The sequence below is a fragment of the Aplidium turbinatum genome, chromosome 13 (genome assembly GCF_918807975.1).
Source record: "Aplidium turbinatum chromosome 13, kaAplTurb1.1, whole genome shotgun sequence".
NCBI lineage: Eukaryota > Metazoa > Chordata > Ascidiacea > Aplousobranchia > Polyclinidae > Aplidium > Aplidium turbinatum.
Window position 1 is genome coordinate 20,372,176 of NC_137484.1, and position 15,765 is coordinate 20,387,940.

Sequence of the window (15,765 nt, forward strand, 5' to 3'; positions counted from 1 at the left end):
TGCAACAATTATTTTATTATAGTTACAATCACTCCATCAGCGTTGCCAGAGGCCGACATATAAATTTCTTATTACCCTTTTCAATGTGGTGCGTTTCTCAAAAAGGTTTTGCTTATTTCAAGCCTAGTTCATGAATTCAAAAAGTTCTCTTTCTTGACTAGAGTTTTTTTGGAGTTTCAGAACTTTCCACATCCCAATTTTTTAAAATTCCATTCAACGACACCAGGCACGAATCTAAGAGTTTTTTTCGTGGGGGGCCAGAAAATCTGAAAATCAATTAAAAAGAAAGAAAAAGCTAGACAGATATGAACAATGATACTACGACATATACGATATGTTAGAAAATAGACATTAAAACAACCATTTTCATCAATTGTGATGCCGAGGGACTAATATCAGCTGTTTAGAAGCATATCAAACCATTTGATGCGGAAACATACAAATTTTCACAAAATTTCGGGGGGGGGCCGGGCCCTTGGGCCCCCCCATAAATCCGCGCCTGAACGACACCTAGTGAACGGAACAGCATACACACAACATTTCAACAACAAGGAAAAACTTCAGTGTCAATCTTGGTGACCGGGCTTGCGCCAGTGGTCCAAAGACAATAAAAGTATGCGTAACTGCCATTGAGCATTGATAGAAGAGTTTTTAGTCCGACTTCATAGTAAAGCTGTAAGAGTCCACCCCCACCCCGTTAACTCAGTGGCTACGCGCCCGACTCAAGATCACAAGGCGCTGGTTCGACTCTCGGGGTGTGCGCTTGAGCAACGCATTTCAGGACTGCTCTCCATTCTGCGACAACTAGTGGATGGAATAATTCCCCGGAAACAGCACTTCAACAATCGAAAACTTCACTCTGTCAGTCTCGGTAACCGACCTGCATCAAAAGCCGACCTCTACAAGTAGGTGCGAAACAACCAGGAACCTCTATTAAGGCTTTGTCAGTCCGAGGATAAAGATTCAAAACCAAACCAGACATCATGATAGCATAAATGCATCATCAGACAACCACATTCGACAACACATTAGTCTGTCTATCTTGGCTACAAAGCTCATTGGTTTTAATTTTACAGACGAATAAAGCACTAAGGCTACAATAAAAGCTAAAAAAAGTAACATAAAAAGTGCAGAAAATAGTGCTTTTCTTATATAATGCAAAATAACCGCATCATATTAACCAAGTATAAACCAAAGGTTCGCCTCTTACGATATAGGCCTAACAGCATCTCCTCAAAAAACCTTAGCTGTTGGCCTGTCTTTTGGCATTAAGCAGGCTAGCAAGAATTACACAAATGGATAGCTATTTCCTTCAAAAATCTTGCAGAAAATAGTATAACAGCTTTCTTCAAACAACTGTTCTCCTTATTACCTTAATTCAACGTCTGGAGATGTCGAATCAATGTAAAAAGGATTTTAGCGAGCTGGAAAACAATAATTGCGATTTTTTCACTTTACAACGTTAACCCAGCAGCAAATCCGTCAATTTTTACATTGATTCAACTCTTGCAGATGCTGAATCAATCCAAAAAGTGATTGATTTGCTGGTTGAGAAACCGACAAACAATCATCTGCTTACACAAACCTTCTTACTTTATTCTTTCTCGAACATTCAACAAAAGTGCTGGCGCGGAATTCTAGCCCAGGGACGTAGCCACGGAAAGGGGGCTTGGAGAAGCAACTGTTCCTCCAAGTTTATTCCCCTCCCCAATATGTCTTTAATAACTTACTATTAGGTCTACTACATTTGACATTGCATTAGATGTTAAATAGGCCTACTTGAATTGCGATTTATAAATGTTAAACTGCATTCAGCTGCTATAAGTCTGTTTTAAACAAACTTTTTCTTTTACACATTAAAATATTTGCCCCAAAGATTGTTTTTGTTTCTCTAAAAATAAATTTCTAGCCACGTCACTGTTCTTACCTAGGCTACTATGCTCAAAACTATGTTTGTCGTAAGCCTACGTTGCAATACATGACCAATTTCGGCTACGACGGTTATAACTTTTCAAACCGTATTACAATTGTTGCACCTTAGCCTACTAATAATTCTCTAGTTCAGAGGTCACCAAAGGTTTTGAGAAAGGGCCAGGTGACTGTGAGGAAAGATCAGGCTTTCTGGCCGGATAACCATTTTGTTAAAAAGTTTACAACCTGTGATAATGATTCAACATAGCAGGTGTGATTAATTTAGCATAGGCTATCACAATTGACACGTTCCGTTGTTGCCGGTGGCTAGATTGTGAATAAAAAGTTTCAGTACTTATTTTATCACAAACTCTCAAAGTCACATATAGGGTTACTTAATCTTTCGGAAATAGATATTTTCCAAACAAGATTGTAGCCTACAATATAAGGAATATAAGAATGTAGCCTGAACACATCACACAATTGAACACAATTCACTTTGATTGGGATTTTTGTTTAGTGTAGGCTACAGTAGGCTATGTATCACATTTCTTTGTGTAGTTCAGCTGCCGAGTAGGATAGATGAACCACGCGGGCCGGATCTGGCCTGGAGGCCGAAGTGTGGTGACCCCTGCTACAGGCTGAATAAACCAAAGTCGAAAATTCGGCTGTCAACAAAAACTCTGAAGAAATTTAACATTTACATCAATGCTTTTAAACGTTTGGTCAACGTCGTTTGATTTGTGATTCTGTTAAACAGATTACACCAACAATAAACGGCGCTCTAGCCTACGTCATGAATAAAATCATGATTCCGGCCACCAGGAACTGAAGGGAAGATGGATGCAAAATGGATTATGAGCAAACTGATACTGCAAGTTCAGACCATAAAGTAACATTGTCTCGCTATCGAAGTTGCATTCTTCTGCCGTGGTCTGGCGCTGGCATTCATTTGCTTGGTAGTACTCTCTGCAAATAAACGACATAACATAAATAATTACACACAAAATCACGTCTATACACGTATTACGCAGTCACAGTCTTGAGTTTGTTGGCATTTTTATTTTTATTGATAGGCTACTTTTGGCAGTAGGCCTATGCTAAAAACAAAGACAATTTTTTGGATTTTGTATCCAAAAATATAAAGTTTGATTTTCTATCAAACAAAGAGTGGAGTGTTCTTAGCGAAAGATTCAATGATTGCATCAGCAGCCAAATTAAGTAAAAATACTTTGCAAGAGACTTCTTCCTGATGCAATAACAGTCATACAGATTGGCTTTCTTCATTGAAAATCGACGTAGGAAACAAAGTTCTGTACTTAAGGGTAACCTTCTAAACCACACCTGTTATGTCATTCATTCGGTGCCCAGCAGAAAGATAATGGCACAACAGTGGTTGTCGATGACGGATTTGTCACGCTTTCCAATAGCAGTTCTACAGAACTATCAATTGAACACTCCGGGTCGAGGTTTGCTTTTGACGCTCTTCATTTTGAATTTTAATATCATATTAGCCTACAGGAGGGATCGCGTGAAAGCGGATGTACTTTCCAATCGCGGTGTGTTTATACCAGCCACGGGGGGAGATTGGGGGGCAATCGCCATCTACAAATTTCATCTTGTTTCCCCAAAAATGGGTTTTTCATACTATTACAACGTTTTAATCACATTGTATTAAATGTTGACTGACGTTTCATAGATGTTTAGCTATGGTAGCTATATTTTAAAACAAACTCTTTATTTTAGGTGATAAAATATTTGACCAGCCAAACAATTGCTTTTGCCCCCTTAAAATTATTTTTGTAGCTGCAATAATACAACTATTATTTTTCACAGCTGCTGTGCGATGTGTCGTAATGACCTAGAAATAGTAGAAAGTTTTGCCAGAAAACTCCAAATAGTTAACTTCGTTGTCATTTTTACCTGCAAAGATGTGGGTCGCCATGTTGGATATGAAACATCGAACTAAACGAGCCGCTACATTCACTTAGTTTAATGAAGTATTTCGGACCACATTGAATAGGCACTTGTTTTAATTCAAACTTTGGATAAACAAATGCTCCTTCTTCTTCACAGAATACCTGAAATAAAACAACATTAGTTCAAAAACACTTCTGTCATTTTATTTGTAACACCTAAAAGTAAATACGCTATACAAGATTAATTCGAGATTCCTGGCTATTATACTGTGAATAGAATCACATTGTTTGATAATACAAACGTTCATACACACACAAACAAACGTAAGAATTTTCTGTAAAGAACTATGCATATAAATTGTACAGTATCTCATAGCCGTGTTTATTGATTGTGGAAACCTTTATACTCGGACTGAGAAACTTTTTGAGAGCTTAATCTTGGAAGAATTGCATTCTTGTAGGCGAGAGGCTTTGAACAACTGACGCGGGCCCAGACAAAGAGATTGACAGAGTGCAGCTTCCAATTGTTGAAGTACTGTTGTTGGTAAATTAGTCCATGCAACTGGTGTCGCTACATGAAGATCTGCCCTGAATTCCGTTCCGAAACACAGCTTCTGAGAGCCGAACTTCCGTTTCCTGATCTTGCCTTTTCTTTGTTCACATAGTCGGGCGCTTAACTGACTGCGCTACCGAGGCATTATTTTTATTTTCTAAAAATTGCAGACGTTGTTGTTAAAGCACATAGTTACGTGGCTTACTTTTTCAGTTTTGAAGTTGTTCCTCAAAGTTCCAAGAACGATTTCTTCAACTCTCATCGGATCAAGGTCACGTGACTGCACGCATGATGTAGCAGCAGTTCGCACGCACGACTCCAGTGTCAAATAACGCACACTGTGGGTAGAAATAGGTCTAACATAAACTCAGCATAGTTGACAGTATAAGCAAAACACAGGTCAACATTCTTTGAGTTTCTTTAGCCAGCTTTTGAAGTTAACTTCAAGCAAACTTAACCAAGAATGTAGAAAATTAAAGAAAAAGAATGCCCGATTTGTAGACTTTTTTGAATGTAGGCCTACCTTCTCTTTTCTCCCAAGCGCAAAAACCAATTGAAACCATTTCAAAGAAGATAAGAATAGAAACGTTGACAAGCTCAAAAATACTTTTACTTTTAAACCTAAGTAAATTTCTAATAAAAAAATCAGCAAGTAGTTTTCCAACCTAGGCTACTCCAAACAACAATAGGGCTTAGCCTCTATTGTTGTTTGGAGATATCGCTACACACAACCACGCTGAGATATCCATCAAAGCAGCGGCTAAAATCAAGAAAGCCATTTGTACGCGCTGCACAAGACCTTCTGGCAGCCTCTGGTGGAAGCCCCAGCAAACAGTGGTGCCACGCGGCGTGGTGTGAACAATGGTCAAGCAGCACGTCCCCACTTCGCCAAGTATTCAGATCCCCGTCCGAAAACCAGCTGGGACATGGCCTCTCTAGACTTGCCTCATCAAGGCGTAACCGTTTGCTCACTGGTGTTGGACGCTATGGTGCAGACATGTTGCGTTGGGGCTTGGCAGAGAGTGCTGCTTGTGAGTGTGGCGAAATGCAGACGGCAGCCCACATTATCAAGGATTGCCGGCTATAGGCCTATAGACCACCCCATGGTATGGAAGGCCTAATTTCCATCGATGACGACACCAGGCAGTGGTTAACCAACGGATGCCCTGACATATAGCGACAATACGAGAGAAGAAGCCTCTAGGTTAAAAATGCAGACCGGAGATTCAAAAAATGAACCAAAAAATGAAATTCAATGGAACCAAGTTTCAGCTCACTTGCAAGATTGTGGCCGTTCGCGCAGTAGAGAAAAGAAAGTTCGGAAGCATCTGTGAAGCTTCTGGGTATATTCTATGAAGTCACAAGTGTGCTGAACGCTCTGTGACGAGATAAAAGTGTTGAACGGAACCGGCGCCGCAGTCTGTCTGGCGTGATTCCCTTTTGCAGGACGTAGCTGCTTGGAAGCTGATAGAAAAAATAGGGTCTCAATATTTTGATAGCAGAGGAAAGAGAGTTCTGACTTCCTGAGTGTCCTTTCATTAAACAAATAAAGTTTATTATTGAAAATAAAATTTGCTTGTTAGTATAGTAGTAGTATTATTAATGAGCGGCAGTAATTACTAGTAGCCTACGTAGTAGCGTATATATGCTTGTTAGTAAAATCATCCTATAGCCCATCAAGACAAGAAACTAGTTTCACTTTGTATCATCTTTCAATACGTAGGTCTACCATTATGACTGTAACTGATCAAAGAATCTTCAAGATTGTGGCTTACGATAAGAAAATTGACTAGACCGCAGTTTAACAGCTCATGACAGTTTTATGTCAAACAATTCTGAAATATGTTTTCCTAGCAGTGATCACATTATAGCCCACTATACCAACTGACCTGATGATGTAACAATGCCGACGGTATTTTTTCGACGCAATGCCTTAATTCTTCTATTTTTTCTGCGTCTCCTTGCTCGCCTTCTTTTCTTTTGTAGACGTTTTCGCTTTTGTCCCTTTCGTCTCTTCTTTGAAGCAAGTATCCTTACGGATGTCTGACCATCACTAGGAGGAAGAAGAACTGTCTCCGTATCCATAGTTTGTTTAGGGGTGTGTCGGGGTAAGCCAGAAAGCAAGTCTTGAAACTAAATATGTTCATTAGTTAAGCAAAATTCCGGACAAATTAAAGTTTTGAAATTTACACATCCTAAAATGTGACAGTGTATAAATGTAAGTTATATTCTGTGTTGATGTCGTCATCTGCTGAAGTATCTTTTGTGGTTTAAGCGGTTGATTCAGGACAACTCCACAACTTGAGTTGTAGGAGTTTATGTGGAGTTGCGCTTGTGTCACTAATAAAGGTTTTAAAATTTAAAATTTCCTTAGCAATCATGTCACATTATTTCAACTTACTTTATTGAATGTACTATATCAATATACTTTATATTAAAGGTAAAGGTGGTCCCATACTTGATTCAAGTGTCGGGTATAAGATAAGGTTCCCTTTGTAGCCTAGTAAGCCTTTGGCACTAAGAAGAGTAGGGTGGCCAGTTCCTTTCTCTCGGCCGCCTTTCCTGCAGCAACTTTGCCCACCCAATCTATTATACCTTGGGTAGAGGTGAGCGGTGTTTTCAACAACCAGCTGAAACCGGGAGTCGAACCGGATTTGCATAATTGGAAAGGCAACGCCTTGTCTGTTGCGCCATCCCACCGCCTTCATTATATTACAGCATGCTATTTTTACAAAAAACAATACAGTAACTCAACATCGGCTGACATGGAATCAATGATAAAAAGATTGCATTTGTTGGTAACAACCTTACTCACAGTTATCACTTTAGCCTCAGGACGATTTGCAGCAAGCATGAAGTTTCTCAGCTTGTCCTTCAGATCATCTGTTTTGAGGATTGTTTCTTTATGAAGATCTCCTTCCGGTGTTGGTGTGTCATCAGTAGAATTTGCTAAAAACAATTGAGGTTTTACTCTAAACATTTTACACTTAAAGGCTTTACAAAAACAATTAGATTGAGTAATTTACACCGAAGAATTTTTAAAATAAAATTTAAACAAAAATTATGGTCAAACCCACCACACGTTTGTAGTGTGACGTCATCAATAGCAACGAACGACTTCTTGGATCCTCCTCTGATGGTTTCGATGACGAACTGAACAGGCTCTCGCTGTAACAAAACGTAGGATGTTTAAGGTGATGTGACATCACAGAAAGAAAATAATTTAAAACAGCCATTGTAAAATAGTTTTAAGCAGAGTTGGAATTTAATCTAGTTAACAACCGGTTTGTTTTGATTAAATTGACCACGTCTGGCAACCCTGCATTTGGTGATTATTTTTGGTCCACTGGAAAAAGTTGGCCAGGAACCGGTTCGGCAAACTATTTTTAGGAAGCGGTTCGTTCGGAAACTAATGCAAACCTGCCGAATCCCACCACTGGTATTAAAGATATACTTGCTTTTTGTTATTGTTCTCTTTTTTGAAATAAAACGTTTTGAAAATATAATTTTGGATTGCTTTTTTGAAGTTCTGTGTCTAAGTCGATGTGTTTTATTTTAGCCGATCCTTTTTACCGAATTATAATATTTTCCAGTAAAAACTACAAGATAAATATCCGTGGTTAACTATTCTGGGGCAATCGTAATACTTCCAATAATTTCCGGATCTATAAACTAAACTTTTAGATTTTAAATTTCAAAGTTCTAGTCACAAAAATTACAACGGCTTAGTGGAGACTTAAATTGCTGTAGACTTTCTGACTAAAAGTATGTCCTTATTTGGAAGCGTTATTTAAAGAATAAAACATGAGGCTAATCTTGATTTAAGTTTTTAATCTTCCTGGTTCAGGAAAGCTGACTTCATCTTTTCGTCTTTTTTTTATGTCACGACTTGAACAACTCTATTGGGATGTTCAACTTCAAAAATGAATCTTCGACAAGGTCAAAAGTGGATGTGTAGGTAATACAACATGATTTTTGTCAAGCGACCCTTTAAAAGTATGCCCACAGCTATACCACAATTAGCGCAAGATAGAAGCTTGAGATTTGTTGCCAAAATTTAGAATGTTTCCGCATTTCATTTTTTAAATGTCATGTTTACTCTTTAGAGTGCCAAAATCTACGTGGATACAGCACGACCAACATGGGAGGTATTGATTACATACAAACAATGTGAGAAGCATGGGGTCTATCTAAGGGGGGGGGGGTGGCGAGGTGATCACCCTCCCACTCATTGGAGAGGTTGGAATGACTAAGACGAGTTGAAAGTTGTTGTTGAAATGACTATGACGATTTTAGCCCACTGTCCAAAAATACCCCCCCTCCCAATTTTAAAAGTGGATAAAGCCCCTGGTGAGAAGTGGGAGGGCTTCATCGAAACGAATGAAATCTTCGCATGAGAATAAAGTTACTATTTTTTTAATGATGTATCTGTAAACTACTCAAGACATTTCCGATATAACCTGCTGATTGTGACAAAAGATTTGACCAATTTGTGATGTAACGCATCCATAAAAAACGCTGGTCAACAGCAAGTTTTAACCAGAGACCCGATTAAACAATTTTTGAAGGCTTTTGACACTGATTCCGAAAACATCTTTATTTTTTCTCCAGCGCATCAGGTTTTTAAAATATTTGAATTTTGGTTGTTTAAATTTGAGCTATAGCAACGCAAATGCGACGCAATTTGACATACTAGTGACAATTTTGACTCTAAGCTTGTACAAAGTGGATTTCACAATGCATTGTTAATTGTTATTACCACTTGCATTTTAGAAACGTATTTTTATATAACTAAATATTCAAATATACGTAAAAAAGTCTAAAATATTAAAATGGAAATACTTAAAAAAAACCTGTTGTGCTAGAGAAAAAGCGAGCGCAGATTTGAAATCAGCTCAAAAAGTTCATCTAGTAAAGTTAACTTGTATTTCTGATTAAAAAATTTAAGCTACATCAAATTTGTTGACCAGTGAAATTAGGAAATCGCAATCAAACTTGCCAGAAAACCGCAGCTGCGCTGTTCCTCCCACGCAGTGAAGTAAATACAAATTCGAACAAGGGAAAACCGAATTTGACGGAGGCTCACTGCTATTGTCCACACGTTTGGTTGGAATACCGCTTTTATGATGCCAAGCAATAGCAAATAACGAAATCCAGTTTCCAGGGGTCACGCATTTTAATTTTAGGGCCGCCAAACAATTTCAAAGTGGGCCTACACTAGATAGTTTAAAAATCTGCCTAAAAGGGTTCGCATTGACAATTATTTTCTAAAATGTGGTCGCGCAATAAATAAGTTTTACAAGTCCTGGTCAATGATTTAAATATAATCGTGACATCACAATGTAAAACTCTGAGATATCGTTTCAGGATGCTGACCCAAAACTTTGTGCAAACCTTAAAACAACTAAGTCAGGAAATCGGAAGTATTTGGTTGTGGGAAAATAAACTTGACACTAACCTCTAAACTGAATGCAAGCTTGACTAAACTTACTAACCAGACAGGAAAACCCGTCATTTTACGTTGATTCACAATCTGCAAACGTTGAATCGATGTAAAAATGACGAATTTTTCTGCCTGGGTAGCTGCATTCACAGCAACTAATTACCTCTGGCCCAGGTATTTCATATCGTGTTTGGGGCTTACTTTGGGTGTGTTTTGACTTCAAAATCAAAATTTTAAAACTGTGTTTGATCCTTATCTTTCAAGAACCAAGAAATTATATCGTTTCTGCAAAAGTTGCATCTCGGACGACGTCCAAAAACCGAAATTTTATATCTTGGTGATCTGAAGAGTTTTCGTTCACAGTGAAGAGACTGGGTAGTGGGTATTAACTTTCTGAGGCTTCACTTTGAAGTGGAAGCTCAATTGCTAAAAGTCCGGGCAGATAAGGATTTTTAAGTATTTCTTGTAAGACTATTATACCACGGTAGCCTGTCAAATTATCGTCCAGTCATATTAGATGTGTGCCCCGATAACTCAATTGGTTAGCGCGTCACTTTTGGAACGAAGAAACTTCAAGATCAAGCGGCGCTGGTTCGACTCTCGGGTGTGCGCTTGAGCAACGCACGTTAAGGACTGCTCTCCATTCAGCGGCATCTAATGGATGGAATAGTTCCCCGCAACAAGACTTCAACAATCGAAAACTTCACTCTGTCAATCTCGGTGACCGGGCCGCGAATTTTTTTTCACACGAGATTTCTGTCTCATTTACATATTTTGGTAAAAGTTTGTATTAAAACCGTGTGAATGCAACATTATCTCGTTGGCACGGTTGGTTCAGTGGTTTCATCCTCTGCCTAGTGATCGTGAGAACGAGGGTTCGTCGAAGTCAAACTTTTTTTTCTTTAAATTAATTTTTGCGGTGCACAAGAGCTTTTCAAAAAAGTAGAGTTAGGGAAAGCTTATATTTTATTATCATTGCTGAATTTCATTGGTAAATAGTTATTTCGCAATCTGAATCAACCAATCTCTCAAAACACTTTTGGAAAATCTTACTGAAAATCTCGTGGAAAAAAACATTTCGCGACCGGGCCTGCGTCAGTGATCCAAAGCCTCTACAAGTATGCGAAACTGCCAGGATTAAGCTCTGCAAGAAGCTTTCCCAGTCCGAGGATAAAGATTCAATCAATCAATCAATCAATCAATCAATCAGCTAACACATTCCGCTAAGAATTAATAGTACAAATTGTTGCCTTTTTTTGTATCAACAGCACAATACTAAGTACGTTGAGTTGTTGTGAATAGGCTACAACTGATGAACAATTGAAGGTCATTAGTTCGATACCTGCGCAAATGGCTTTATTTGGGCAAGATACTTAATGTATTTGACCATTTATGGCATGTCCAAATTATATTTATTAAGATATATTAAGTTAAATAATAAACGACCATCGTTCCGCCAAAACGGCATGCGTGACTTTGATGTATTCAGCAGATTAACCGATCAATTGCGCAACAATCAGTTTAAAATTTAAATTCCTTTATGAATCATAATCCTGAGTCCCGACAATCAGCTGAATTGAATTATGAAGTTTGTAACCTGCAACGTTCAAGAAAGTAGAGAGATGTGCTAAAGCGGAGATGAAGCTTTTGATAAGGATTGAGCGCACTGTTTATTACTATATCCAGCACCAAGATATTACATAACGTAGCAATTCATTTGCTGCGTAATGTCAAAAGAATTTGTATACAGTACCATTGACAGGGGGTCCAGGGGTTCTTTTGGACCCTGGCTGAGATGGTTTTAGGGGCCCGTAATCTTTCCAGGGAGCCCGGAAGCTTGAAGAAACCGCCGCATAATCTTCGCATATAGCGCGTTTTTTTAAAGTGTTTAGATTTGTGGGCCCGAGAATTCCATTGGTACTGGGCCCAAATTATCCTCTCAACTGCCCTGTTTGTATGACCATCACAAATAAAATGCGGGTAAAGATCTTCCATAACTAAGAATAGCTTTGTTGTCCGAAAATTTCTAAGCAACGTGATCTATAAGCATTCAAGTGATTTAAGGCAACGTGTGCCACCTGGCTGGATAACACGCTTTGTCGAATACTTTTAGGTTATTATTCACAGTGAAGCCGATTTAACTTATTGTGTCCTGGCAAGTCAAACAGAGCATGATTAGGAATTTATTCACAAAAAGCATGGTACTTTCATTCTCTTTAATCTGAATTTGTACATTCAAGATAGCCACCAATAAATAATTCCAGTTATACCTAAAGTATGCTTGAGTAAATACCTTCGCCATATATGTCTTTGATTAGACATTTTAAATTTTTGTGTAGGTGATAGCGTTATGCTTTGTCATATTTTAAAGTGATGCTGTCAGCTTAATTGCCTCTCAGCTAATAGGCTACTTTAGCCTATAGTTAGATTGATGGCACTATGGATGTGGCGCTATATAAATGCTACTATTTTTACTGTATAGCTTTAACATTTGTGATTCTCAGAGTCGTATGCAATCATATTGTACAATATGTACAGAGTAACGTAGGCTATGACTGGAATTCAGGTTACCACGTCATGCCGCAGGGTAGGCTATTTTTGAACTATTTCGCTTAGGCTATACATCTTTCTGTTGTACAATTCATATTACTGAAAAGCAGGCGCAAAGCAGTTTTTACAAAGAATCAGCCGCGGAAAAAGAAGGCCAGGTTATTCTCTAGTTACTAGAGTTTAGTCATTTGCTTTTCACCAAATAATCTGCCAAGAATAAAAATGCCCTCAACCTATCAATGCCTCCACTGAGTGTAACTTACGTTTAATGTAGGGGACTTGTCCTGTAATGCGATGATAACTTTGTAAAATTGGCGGTCTTCAGGGGTCACACTCCCTTTTGTCCAAATGGGGGTTGCAGCCTCCACTGCACCCCTTTCTCCAACCATATAAACTAAAGAAAAAAAAACAAAAACAAATGAAAGAGACACAATGTCAATAACGGCCATGACCGTTGTGCATGACATAGAAAAGCCAAGAATAAAAATGCTAATCTAAGGTTGAAACAAATACAAGAAGTCAAAATGAAATACGTCAGTAACTATATAACACATCTAATGAGAAACTTAAATATAGATAACTTTCTCAGACACAGAAAAAAGAATGTGAATAATTCCGGCCTATAGCCTACTCATTAACAAAGTTGAGATACTACTTACTTCGTAGCACGGAATTTCCGTCAGGAAAAGGTCTTCTTGTACCTCCCATGGCCAACCAAAAGGTAAAGCATGTGTTTTCTGATAAAGTAACTGCAGGGCTTCGAAATCGTGATCGAAATCCAGTCGGTCTGCTTCGCGATAGGAAGTAGACAAATTTCCCTGTAACCAAAAAAATTAAGTTGAATCTTTATACCATTCTTATAACAGTCAGTAGTCAATACAGTCATCACAGTTCTGAGTTCAAAACATTTACAACTGTTAATCAAGGCCGCAAACATGATCGAGTTAAAGTTAATTGATTATCATTATTATGAATGTTTAGTTTGATTATCGTCATCAACTAACTTAAATTCATTTTGTATGAATTCAATCATGTAAATTTTTTGTTAGATCAATGTAAAAGTTTATGGGAATCATAAAAAAAGTTTAAACACCTTTTAAAGTCAAAGTTGATCGACTTTTTTCGAGTTTGAATTCTTGGCATAGTTTGTAAAATGCTTCATCGACTACGCAGAAAAATGTCACATGCGACACGTCACAGCTGCACGTGCATCGTATTTTAAGCTTTTTTCATCTTATTAGAATAACGATCAAATATTTAACCTAAAATTGCAAGTTGATTGTTTATTTACAGTTTAAAAAATTTGGGAAATTTATCAAAGCTCAGAATGACATCACCAGAGCATGAGACGAAGCGTCTTGTGCTCAGGTGGATTTTCAACATTTGCATAAGCGAAAATATTAAAAAGCCCTTTGTTTCATTTCGAAAAATGGTCGGCAAATGGAAAAGTTTTGGGTAAAGCAAAGATGGTGGAAAGATTGCAGTTGTCGACGCACTAGGGGTGTTTCTTACCAACATTGCAGTCTTTGTTGTTTTGCAAACTGCATCTTCTGACTTTTAACTTTGTAGAAAAGTTGTCTAATCTCATCCTGGTCTACTTTTGAAACTTAGTCAAATGTTATATTTTCCTTCAGAAAACAGTTGAAAAAACATACCATGACCACTTGTGTGATCTTCCAATACATCGTTCTTCATTTTTCTTCCTGTTCTCCAACCAGCTCTTCGCATTCCGTACCACTCTCTCTTCCATTTACAGAAAGATCTTCTTCCATCAAAGTTGCAGTCCAAGATCGAGGAAGACCATGTTTGTGTAGCGATTGCAGTTAAGATGGCAAAAAACAAGATCTTCATCTCAATCTTACCAATAAACAAGACTAAAAAAAAACATTGACTTAAATCTTGCAAAAGTAAACAAAGTAAAATTTTATGTATCCCAGTACTTTTGAACGAAATAATATATCAGTGAGAAATTTAGTGATTGCGCCATTAGTGATGACTACGATCAGCATTACTGTTACTGTAAAGTTTAAAGTTAAATGACAAACAAGTTGATTGTAGTTTAGAATTAAATACAACTTTTCACAAAAAATGATTTCGTGGTTAGTGATAGGCTATATAATATATTTTCCATAATACTTGCTAGACTGAAATAATAACACTTTTTTGATCTCTTCAAGTATATTTTTACCTACACTTAGCTTTAGTTTATAATAACCTACATACATTTAGTTTTTGCTTCATGAGCATGTAGGCTTAGTCCACACAATTGCATAGGTTATTTTGAGGAAGGCACAGTCAAATCTAGGTCAAAACTCAGACTCTTGAGAATTGAGTAGGCGGTAAACTCTCTTGTAAACACGCGTAAGCTGTCCTTTAAACTTTCTTGAAAGAAAATCCATGTTCACAAACGCTATTCATCTGACATTACAAAAACAGCACAAACTTTTCTGCAGATACGCTACATCGCTTTAAACGCTATCTCGTTAATTTACATCCTCAAGTATAGTTACTCTTAAACTAAAGCTTTATTTTGATTATTTATTTACATCAGAAAATAATGCTGTAAATTGAATGAAGCTGTTCACCAGGCATTTAGTTAAATAACATGATGCGTTCTACTAGTGCAAATTAAGCTGAATTATCACAAGATGTATAAAGTTACAATCTGCTTTTATTCCAACGTTTCGTCAATCAGACACGACTGACTTCTTCAGGGGGTTAGACCAGGTAGTGACTACCTGTCTAGCATGGCAAAACACAGGACCATGTTGCTGAAATCAACTAAACATACAAAATCAATAATGTCTATATTCAAACCACAAAAAAAAAAAAATAAATAAAAGGCATGCTGTAGTGTAGTATACTAACAGTATAGAGGCGCAAAAGTAGCCAGAAGACAGTTTAGCACAATCTATATCAAGCAAGTTGCCAAAATAAGTTTATTTTCTATTTTATCTTTGCAAACATTTCTGAAGCACAAACATTCAAAACGTCAAGAATTCATCTCCTAACTATCGTAAGCTATTTCACAAATCATCTTCTGAACTCCTACTAGCCACTTAAGCCTTAACTGAACTTAAAATAATTTCTCCACTTTTTCACTCGAGGAATTCCTGGCATGCCGAACTTGAACGGACAACAATCGCTTCTTTAGCACGCGAAGCGCGTTTCTAACTTGACCTTTGCCAAGGACGAGAAATGAACACTTGCGGTTGTGCCAACGCTTCGTTGGAACGATGCAGAATTTAGATTGTTGCAAAAACTTCTGTATGTGAAGTAGAAACTGTATTCGTGCAAAGAATACAACAATGTTGTATTCGTGCATGTAGTCTGTTTTTTAAAACTCTATACAGCTAAGAAACACGTTTGTGCACAAAAAATCACAACTG

The 15,765-nt window shown here is 37.7% G+C and overlaps 1 protein-coding gene across 1 annotated transcript; it reads right to left on the minus strand.

Annotated features, from left to right (window-relative positions):
• Nucleotides 1–1,032: 1,032 nt before the first annotated feature.
• Nucleotides 1,033–14,268, minus strand: LOC145782034 (uncharacterized). The gene is made up of 10 exons (XM_082593762.1): nt 14,032–14,268; nt 13,036–13,194; nt 12,640–12,770; nt 7,461–7,551; nt 7,199–7,332; nt 6,273–6,516; nt 5,661–5,847; nt 4,589–4,721; nt 3,835–3,992; nt 1,033–2,880 (listed from the first exon to the last, which is right to left on the minus strand). The coding sequence occupies exons 1-10, from the start codon at nt 14,225–14,227 to the stop codon at nt 2,718–2,720; spliced, it is 1,596 nt and encodes a 531-aa protein (XP_082449888.1). The 5' UTR covers nt 14,228–14,268; the 3' UTR covers nt 1,033–2,717.
• Nucleotides 14,269–15,765: the final 1,497 nt, after the last annotated feature.

Coding starts and splice junctions, on each gene's coding strand:
- LOC145782034 (XM_082593762.1), bottom strand. CDS start 14,227: ATGAAGATCTTGTTTTTTGCCATCTTAACTGCAATCGCTACACAAACA. Junction 13,195..14,031: donor AGATCACACAAGTGGTCATG/GTATGTTTTTTC, acceptor TTTTGGTTACAG/GGAAATTTGTCTACTTCCTA. Junction 3,993..4,588: donor ACAACTTCAAAACTGAAAAA/GTAAGCCACGTA, acceptor GTTTTATTTCAG/GTATTCTGTGAAGAAGAAGG.